This window comes from Rhinatrema bivittatum, chromosome 8, assembly GCF_901001135.1.
Source record: "Rhinatrema bivittatum chromosome 8, aRhiBiv1.1, whole genome shotgun sequence".
Taxonomy (NCBI): domain Eukaryota; kingdom Metazoa; phylum Chordata; class Amphibia; order Gymnophiona; family Rhinatrematidae; genus Rhinatrema; species Rhinatrema bivittatum.
Window position 1 is genome coordinate 155,485,059 of NC_042622.1, and position 10,500 is coordinate 155,495,558.

At 49.6% G+C, this 10,500-nt stretch overlaps 1 protein-coding gene across 1 annotated transcript; it reads right to left on the reverse strand.

The window, feature by feature from the left end:
• Nucleotides 1-925: 925 nt before the first annotated feature.
• Nucleotides 926-7,503, reverse strand: LOC115098114 (somatostatin receptor type 1-like). The gene is made up of 2 exons (XM_029614448.1): nt 7,176-7,503; nt 926-5,201 (listed from the first exon to the last, which is right to left on the reverse strand). The coding sequence occupies exon 2, from the start codon at nt 4,681-4,683 to the stop codon at nt 3,595-3,597; it is 1,089 nt and encodes a 362-aa protein (XP_029470308.1). The 5' UTR covers nt 4,684-5,201; nt 7,176-7,503; the 3' UTR covers nt 926-3,594.
• Nucleotides 7,504-10,500: the final 2,997 nt, after the last annotated feature.

Below are 10,500 nucleotides of genomic sequence, written 5' to 3' on the forward strand. Positions count from 1 at the left end.
CAGAGCTGGTGGAGTCCAGTGCTGTGACAGAATCCAAGCGCGCTTGGAACAGCTACAGAAAACAGTGGGAGGATCAGATTTGGGAGCTGTTGTACTGTGAACAGCCTGCCCTTTGCTCCCTCAAGACCTGAGGCATGTGGAGAAGTGATAAGAAGAAAAGAAAAGATAAAGGAAACATAACTTAGGAATACTGCAGGCCATGGGATAGTTGGGTTGGCAGTGGCATGACTGGATATTTAAGAATTTGGTCCCCCTTCAAACCATATGGGAGCAGATTAGGAATCCTCCTACAGGAGATTTGTGTCTCCCTCTCTCGCTCTCTCTTTGTGTCAGTGGGCCACTGCAAGGACATCAGCATTCAGGGCTTTGACAAACAGAGGTGGGGCCTGACATCCTGTGACCAGGCCTAGCAATAACCCAATCAATTGGAATCAAGAACCTACAAACGCCCCAGAAACCAATCTCTAGGACAGATTGGTTGCAGCTGGATATCATCCATCACGGTGATAATAAGACCACAGTGAACAAATACGGAAAGCAACACAGAAGCCCATGGGGTAGCTGAGTTGGCACCAATATACTATAATCCCCCTAGAAATCAATTGGGTTGATGCCGCAAATTCGCTGTGGTCAGGTGTCATCTAGCAAGACCACAGGGATCCAGATGTCCGGGCAACGGTCTCACTAATTGTGATAGCTATTTAGATTGTTAAAAAGCTTGGTGGGAAGATAAGTATGGGTTAGAAGACTGGGGGTTAAACTAAATATGAGAACTTGTAGGTCCATCTATCCCAGAAGGTGGGGAGCCAATGAAGAAGACAACAAAATATGACCTGGAGAAGGAGTGATATCCTACAGCCGAGATTATCCTTAGCAATACATACCAGAATAACAGAGCAGACTGAATAGACTAATTGGTCTTTATCTTCCATCATCTGTTACATTACTATGGAGTCAATGTACTAAACTGTGTTAAAATTGTCCATTATCATGCATTAACAGCACATTTTAATGAGGACTTTATCATCTGCAAAACATCACATTAAGGCTCAACATCCTAAATGGCGTTAAATCTTGAATTTTGTGATAATATTCAGCCTGATGTAGAACATGGTCTCCCCCAGCTACACCTGGCACCAAGGTACTGACCCACCCTGGCACACCAAAGTTGAGACTCTCGACCTTCCCAGGTCTGCTCCTTACCCATTATAGCTTCTCATCCCGCAGCTTACTCCTAGCAAAGCTGCAGCATGAGTGATGGGGGCAGGAGAGAGGGGGCATCCCTGTTGCCTTGCTGGCACTGAAATCCAAAATGGTTCAGGCAATCTCTATGTAGTCTTTTGCCCCCCTGCACATATAGGGGCAACAGTCCACATAAGGTTACCTGCACCATACTGGATATTGGTGCCAGTGGAGCAACCCTTCTTCCTGACCCCAATGCCCCTGCCACAACTTCGGATGGGTTAGGCCAGATGAAAGTGGAGGACTAAGGTAGCTTCAACGTTGGTGTGCCAAGGTGGGTAGGGGTCAGAGGGGCCTCAATGTTGGTGCATGGAGTGGACCTCAAGGCCCACATCGGGCCTTGTGTTAGCCCCTGAAGTTTAACACAAAAACTTAATAACTTGGGCAAATCATATTGCTTAATACAACTTGTGATGCAACTCATTAATATTTTTATCATGTTAGTCCATTTTAATGCTGCATTAACATTAATACAGACTAACACGCCCGTGCATTAAGGCTAATGTAATATGTGCTACACACATAGTGACACGTGTTTGATGCATGCTAATACTGTTTTAGCCTTAACACACTTTACTACATTGGCCCCTAAGCTTCATGTTACTGTGCTCTGATTCAGCACTCCCCAGGGTCCCAGCATGTGGTGAGGGCACTCTCCCCATTCAGCCAGTACTGACCCAGTATCTCACTATGGTATGAGAGGAACTGTTACCCCCTCGGTCAGTACCGACCCAACGCCCCCGGCACAGTGTCAGAGATATTTCTCTCTGAGCCAATACTGACCCAGTGTCCCAGCCGATGGTAAGGCAGCTCTTCCTCCAGAGCCAACACTGAACCAACGACCCAGTATGGTGTTTTCCCTCAGAGCCATAACTGACTCATTGTGACCGCTTGCTGCCTTTTAACATACAGTTTTATGTTATCACAAGACATGTGCATGACATCATCAAAGCAGCTCTCTACCCTCCCCCCACCGATCAGACCTCCCTCCCAGCACCCCCACATGTTGAATTAGAGGTGCAGTGAGATGTCTGGGCCAATGGGTTTCTTTGTGCTTTAGGACAATCCTACAGCTGGTGAGGTTCTGGAGACTCCGGGAGTACCTCTCATGCAGGACCAGGGGGCTCTCCTCTTCCTGCAGACCTCCAGATTATCCTGGTGTGTTACACACACACACACACACACACACACACACACACACACAGACACCTTCACTCCATAATGGGGATAAGAACAGAAGTGAGGGAGAGAACGGCAGCCACGTTAAACGGTCTCTCCTTTCTCCCCCACCGTGGTCTGTCCAATATGTTTCTAAAGTTTTAAACTTTCTATAAGCCTACAGCAAAAGACCTACGAGCTGTTGGCTGTCTCCTTTTCTCAGAAAAAAGAGCTAGACAGAGAGAGGGAAGGCGAGAAGGGAGAGAGACAGAGAGGTAGATAAAGAGAGTGAGAACAAGGGAAAGATGGAAAATGGGAGCAGAGAGGGTGAAAGACTGAATTAGGGGAGTCAATTGTTAAAATGCTCTTTCGAAAGCAGTTTGGTCTATGTATAGCAGGACTGAGGGACATGTCAAAGAGCCCCACTGAAATACTTTGAATTGGGGGATTTTATTTTCCAAAGATAAGAACTATAAAATAAATAAATAAATAAATAAATAAATCGGTTTATTTAAAATTAAATGAATGTCCTTGCAAGGGCAAGTCTGTCCAGCTTAGAGAAGGGTCAGAGCTGGAGAGATGCAGGATAATAGAGGGAGAGATGCAATTAAAAAAAAAGGCGCAGAAAGAGAGCAGAGTTTACCAGAAACACAACAAGACAAGGGGAGAAAACGACAGCCAATGCAGAGGTGGGATTATACATAGGATTGTACAGAGGTGGGATATAAATATGGTTTTAAAAGTAAAGGGTGCAAATGACAGAGATCCAGAGATCTCTTCTTGGCAAGAGTGAGAAACAGGCTTAAAACTGCATGGAGAGAGGAAAAGGAGAATGATGCAAGTGGCCAAAAGACAGTAGAGGGTGATAAGGCCATCCTTATTTCCGGTGGTGCCCTACATGAGAATGGAGCGCTCTGGCAGCATCCCCCCCCCCCCCCCCCCCCACACACACACAGCAGTGCCGGTGAAATGGCTGTGACTAGGAAGGAGGGGCTTGAAGACAGAGCGAGAGGGAGAAGAGAACAGAGGAAGATAAGATAAAGGTAACAAGATGGAGACAGAAGGCAGAGACCAAGTCAAAACAGAGAGAAAGACGAAGGAGGCAGAGGAGAGACAGATCCCTTTCTCTCCAACATTTCATCAGTCCAGTCTGTAAACAGGGCTGCTGAGGCCCAACCTCGGAAAGGGTGTTCTTCACAGCATGGTGGTCCTGGTGGTGCAGGTCCCATTGCGGTAAACCATTTCAGAACCCAGGCAGTCGTGATTCTGGTAGTCTTTGGGCTTGCAGGACCTGGTCTTTAGTGCTATCGCACAGTAGTCCACTGGCTGCTCCAGCCCACCCTCCATCCATTTGAAACAAATGATCCTCTGAAAGGAGCGGCGGAAGTTGTCTGAGACAAAGCCATAGAGGATGGGATTGGCTCCACTGTTAGCATAGCTGAGAATGACGAAGAACTGGGTGACCAAAGGGTCCGGTGGGCGAAGGAAGACGCTCAGCAGCTGGATGATGTAGAAGGGCATCCAACAGACAATGAAGACAGCAACGACCAGCATCACCATGCGTGTGATTCTCCTTTCGGACTTCCGCCGCTGCAGCCAGCCTGCCTTGAGGGCCACAGCTCTCATCTTGATCACAATCAGGCAGTAGCAAAGGCAGATGGCCACTACCGGGATCAGAAAGCCCAGGAGAAATGTGTAGACCACGAAAGCTTTCAGCCATAAAAAGCTGGAATTTTCTGGCCACAGAAAATTGCAATCCACACCTCCATCACTAGCTGGTACTGTGTCAGCAAAGATGATGATGGGCAAGATCACCAGCAGTGAAAATACCCATATACAGGTGTTGATGACCTTGGCGACGGTTGGCCTGCGATACTTGGCAGCCTTGATGGGATGGACCACGGCAATGTACCTGTCAACACTCAATACAGTCAAGCAGAAGATACTGGTGAACATGTTGATACCGTCAACACTCAAGACCAGCCGGCACATGAAAGAGCCAAAGGGCCAGTGCTGAAGCACTGTGCTTGTGGCCAGGAAGGGCACACTCAACATGAAGAGCTCATCTGCAATGGCCAAGTTCAAGATGTAGATGTTGGTGGCAGTCTTCATCTTGGCATACTTCAGGATTACATAGATAACCATAGCATTGCCAGTCAAGCCCACGCAGCACACAATGGCATAAATGGATGGGATGACAATCTGGCTGGCATGGTGATAGTGCCCTGAGACATTATGATCAAATTTGCCAAATCGTTCATCTGTGTTGTTCAGCCCTGCCATTGGACCCTGTCCGTTCTAATCGGAGGTTTAATTTCTGGTCTTCTTTTGTCCAGCAGGGGGCTACTTTGTTGCCAGGAACCAGGCTGATTATTTTAGAAGACTAACATCCCGGTACCTGCCCCATAGTCATGGATTCAGTCAGTCTGTGGCACAGACCTAGAAGTGACACTAGCCAAATAGTGGAAGCATAGCCATTCCAAGTGCATTGTTGCTATAAGACATATGAGATGTCTTAGTTCCACGTCCTCCTCCTGTCCCACTTGGTCACTAAGAGAGATTTCCAGGCAATGGTTGATGTGTTGTGCCCATGGAAGCCATAGTTATGAGTGCAGCATCTAGTGGCAGGCTGCAAAAAGCAGGAGATATACCATGCTTTGGGAAGAGATCATGGTTGGTGCTAAGGACATTGAAAGATGACTAGCTGGCTGAATTGTGTAGCAAGGGAGAAAAGGAGCTGTCCTTCCAGACTTTAACCAGCACATTATCCTGCGAAATATCATAGTTGTCAGTGTAAGCACCTGTGCAAGAAGAAGATGAGAAATGAGAGAGGGATTGTGCAGATAACAGGGACAGATGTATCAGTTTATAGTTTGGCATTAATATGGGAGTAGGGACATCAGGTACGTGGAGATAAGAGGTTATCAGTCTATAGAGTGTCATTAATCTGGAGTGAGAGACACGTTGTGAGTGGGGCACTCTGGAGGTGACATAGGGACAGTTCCTAGCAGAGCCCTCTTTCTCCTACATTTTAATTTTCAAACTAAATGCATACCTGGAAGACAGAAAGAGAGCTCAATTTTCTTCTGCCCTACTCACCTCCAACATCCTCACAACGTAAATATCACTCCCAAGCCCATCTCACACACCCCATACATGTCCTTCCTCACATATCCCAAACCATCCCTTCCTACGCTCCCACACATATCCCTCCATCCTCTCCTCACACACCATACACACATCCCTTCCGCTTCTCACACCCTCTAAACCATCTCTTCCCCATACCCTCTCCTTGCACACCGTCATACATATCCCTCCATCCTCTCCTCACACACCATACACACATCCCTTCCGCTTCTCACACACTCTAAACCATCTCTTCCCCATACCCTCTCCTTGCACACCGTCATACATATCCCTCCATCCTCTCCTCACACACCATACACACATCCCTTCCGCTTCTCACACACTCTAAACCATCTCTTCCCCATAGCCTCTCCTTGCACACCGTCATACATATCCCTCCATCCTCTCCTCACACACCATACACACATCCCTTCCGCTTCTCACACACTCTAAACCATCTCTTCCCCATACCCTCTCCTTGCACACCGTCATACATATCCCTCCATCCTCTCCTTGCACTTTACACACAACCCTCCCCACTCTCCTCACACATTGTATACACATTCTTCACTTTTTCCTCCCCACACACCCCAACCCATCCCTTCCCCTCTCCTCTCCTCACTTCCTAAATACATCCTTAACCTCATTCCCTCCTTACACAATCCACGCATTCTCTCTCTCATTTTATGACAAGGGGTCTTGGGATAAGAATGAAAGAGGGTAGGACTCAGGAATAATCAAAGAAGATATTTCTTTACAGAAAGGGTGCTGGATGCCTGGAACAGCTTCCTTGTGGAGATGGTGAAGACAAGAACAGTGTCTCAGCTCAGAAAAGCATGGGGATAAGTACAAGGGATCTCCAAGGGAGAGGAAGGGACTAGAAAGCTGACCAGGAGATGTGTGAACGGGCCTTACGGTCTTTATCTGCCATCCTATTTTGTTTCTGTGTGAAGCTTGCATTGCACAGAATCATGACCATGTACTCTACCGTTAATACATATTTTAAGTAAATAAATAATATATATCATCCCTCCCCATCCCATTCTTTTATACCTCCACCTACATGCCTCTGCCCATCCCCTCACACAAATCCCTCTCCATTCCATCCTCATCCTTCACACCCTCACACACATTGCACACACCTCATACACACACATCCTGGCCTCATGCAGCCCCCCCCCCCCCCCCACACACACATCCTTGCTCCTACATCTCTGCACGCATCCCTTCCTCCCATTCAGCCGCACCACAGCTGTCATATCCCCCACTCTCACTCTCACTCACACTCACCCAAACACATTCCTTACTCCATCCTCTCCTGGTACACATCCACACACTGGCATCTCTTCCCCCTCCCACCCCACGCATGTCTCTGTCTCACACACCCCCGCCAATCATCGCCTTGTACACACACATCCCTCCCCATCCCCTCCTTGCACACCCCCATGTACACATCCCTTCCCTAGCCCCTCCTCATAGCCTCCTTCATTCCCTTCTCCCAACCTTTCCACACACATCTCACGCACTTCCCCAACGCACCTACATCCCTCCTCGCTCTCCCAGCTCTCCCCTCCACACACATACACGTCCCTCTTCCCATCCCCTCCACACCGCACAAACACGCAGAGAAACAATGCAGCAGCACTTACATGTGACAGTCAGTGGGGACAGGGCACGAGCCTTGCCCTGCTTCTTCACGCCCGAACACCCCCTGGATCCCGCGGTGAGCCTGTGCCCCACGCCAAGCCTCTTTGCCCCTGCTCTCCGGGAAGCCATCCTGCAGCCGGACAAGCCGAGTCCCCCGCCCCCCTCTGACCCCCCATTCCAGGCACAGCCACTCGGCTCCGGACGCTGAAGCACCGCAGATCACAGGAATCCCGTCACCTCCACCCGGGACTCGGTTCCTTCCCACCCACTTCACATTACTGCCGCGTTTGCCCCTCCTTCCCGCCTTGCTTTCGGGCGCAGGAGGTTGAATTTAGGAGGAGATGCACAGGCAGAAGAGAGGGGGGCTCTAGGTCTGGCTCTGTCCAGCTGTCGCCGCCCCCTGCTTCCAGGCACCGGAGAAATGTTAGAGGAGGTGGAGGAGTGGCAGGGACAGCTCAGTGAGAGCAGGAGGGGGTGGGGAGGGCTGCAGGTCCCTGATCCCCCTGCCCTCTTCCCTTCCTCGGTTAGCTGCTCTCTCATCCAGGTGGTCCTGTCTTCAGCAGCCAAGTCACCTGCCATAAAGAAACGCCAATGGCTGGTTTCAGAATATTTAACCGTTTGCACTCTGACAACATTCAGGATCTTCTGTTTTTTGTTTTTCCTTGGGTATGTCTTGTTTATTTTTCATTTGAGCACTGCTGGTGGTTACACTTCCACGCACTGCTCCGCCAGAGAACTGACAGAGCACGGGTAGCAGCAGTGCAAGCTTCACCTTCATAAACACGCTCTCTCCCTCCATCCACTACATAACAGGTGCAGAACGGGCAATGCTAGTGCAAGCTTCACACACACACACGCGCGCGCACACAGCCACGCACACACATACATTCTCCTAATCCCCAACACAGAACGCATACAGCAGCACAGGCAGTCGTGCAAGCTTTAGACCCACGCAGAAACACTGCTCCATCCCAGAACGGGTGGAAAATGGGCAGCGGCAGTGCAACACACACACACACACACACACCTCCATTGCAGGACAGGAACCGCACAGTCAACAGCAATGCAAGCTTCACTCACATGAACAAAGAAACACACATCCAGCACAGAGCTGCACAGGCGGCAGCACTGCAAGCTTTACTCACAATCACACAAACGCATACATTCCTCCCCCCCCCTTCACCGCAGAACAGGTACTAAAAGGTATGCATGGAATACATTTTTCTTTTGTTTCATTTCTTTTGTTTTCAGTGCATTTGTGTCCAAATTTCATTTTTTTTCTCCTTTGGATTTTTCAGGTTGCAGGTTTTTAGCAACTTATTATTTGTGTGCACAAGTTGCCGAAAACAAATAACCCCCCCAAAAAAGGAGTCATTGCTTTTGTTCCTGACAAACCAAAAATTAACTCATTTGCTGCATTTTACCCATTCGTTTAAAACATATGCACATCCCTAATGTCAATTACAGCACCGGCAGCAGCAGTGCAAGTTTCACATACACATGCGCGCGCACACGCACACACACACACACACACACACAAACCTCTGCCCTAACACAGAACAAGTACAACATGGGTAACAGCAATGAAAACTACACACACACTCCTCGCCTCGCCCCCCCCCCCCCCACACACACACACACACTGCACAGGCAGTGGCAGCCCACAGACAGACAGACACATACACAAATGGCTCCATCATAGAACAGGTACAGCACAGGCAGCAGCCTGTACACACACTTAGCCACATACAGACATACACAGTACTCCTCCCCCCCTTTCCCCACTATAGAATAGGTACAGCACAGGTAACAGCTGTGCAAAGCTAACACACAGACACACATGCACACACATTGCCCTGCCACTCTACAGGTACACCACAGGATGTAGCAATGCAAGCTTCACAATCACATATTTACTCCGCTTCTTTTTCCACCATAGATGTGGTACAACATGGGCAGCGGCAGTGCAAGCTTTACACATACGCATGCACACACACACACACACACACACACACACACACACATATACTGTCCACCCACAGAACAGTCATGACACTGCAGCAACAGTGAAGCTTCCCACACACCTCTTTTTCCATCACAGATGTGGTACAACATGAGTAGCAGCAATGCAAACTTCACACACACACTGTCCCACCACAAACAGGTATGAGCAGTGTCAGTGTAAGCTACACATAGACGCAATTCTCCACCCCCTGATCTCCATCCACCCCCCCCCCCCCCCCACCCACCACAGAACAGGTATAGTACGGGCAGTGTCAGTGTAAGCTACACATACACGCAACTCCCCGCCCCCGATCTCCCCCCCACCACAGAACAGGTACAGTAAGGGCAGTGGCAGTGTAAGCTACACATACACACAACTCCCTGCCCCGATCTCCCCCCCCCCACCAGAAACAGGTACAGTAAGGGCAGTGTCAGTGTAAGCTACACATACACACAACTCCCCGCCCCCGATCTCCCCCCACCACAGAACAGGTACAGTAAGGGCAGTGGCAGTGTAAGCTACACATACACACAACTCCCTGCCCCCGATCTCCCCCCCCCACCAGAAACAGGTACAGTAAGGGCAGTGGCAGTGTAAGCTACACATACACACAACTCCCCGCCCCCAATCTCCCCCCCACCACAGAACAGGTACAGTAAGGGCAGTGTCAGTATAAGCTACAAATACACACAACTCCCCGCCCCCGATCTCCACCACTACAACAGAACAGGTACAGTAAGGGCAGTGGCAGTGTAAGCTACACATACACAAAACTCCCCGCCCCCGATCTCCACCACTACAACAGAACAGGTACAGTAAGGGCAGTGGCAGTGTAAGCTACACATACACACAACTCCCCGCCCCCGATCTCCCCCCCACCACAGAACAGGTACAGTAAGGGCAGTGGCAGTGTAAGCTACACATACACACAACTCCCTGCCCCCGATCTCCCCCCCCCCCCCCCCACCAGAAACAGGTACAGTAAGGGCAGTGGCAGTGTAAGCTACACATACACACAACTCCCCGCCCCCAATCTCCCCCCCACCACAGAACAGGTACAGTAAGGGCAGTGTCAGTATAAGCTACAAATACACACAACTCCCCGCCCCCGATCTCCACCACTACAACAGAACAGGTACAGTAAGGGCAGTGGCAGTGTAAGCTACACATACACAAAACTCCCCGCCCCCGATCTCCACCACTACAACAGAACAGGTACAGTAAGGGCAGTGGCAGTGTAAGCTACACATACACACAACTCCCCGCCCCCGATCTCCCCCCCACCACAGAACAGGTACAGTAAGGGCAGTGGCAGTGTAAGC

Excerpts from the sequence above, each read along its gene's own strand:
- LOC115098114 (XM_029614448.1), bottom strand. The coding sequence starts at position 4,683 with ATGGCAGGGCTGAACAACACAGATGAACGATTTGGCAAATTTGATCAT.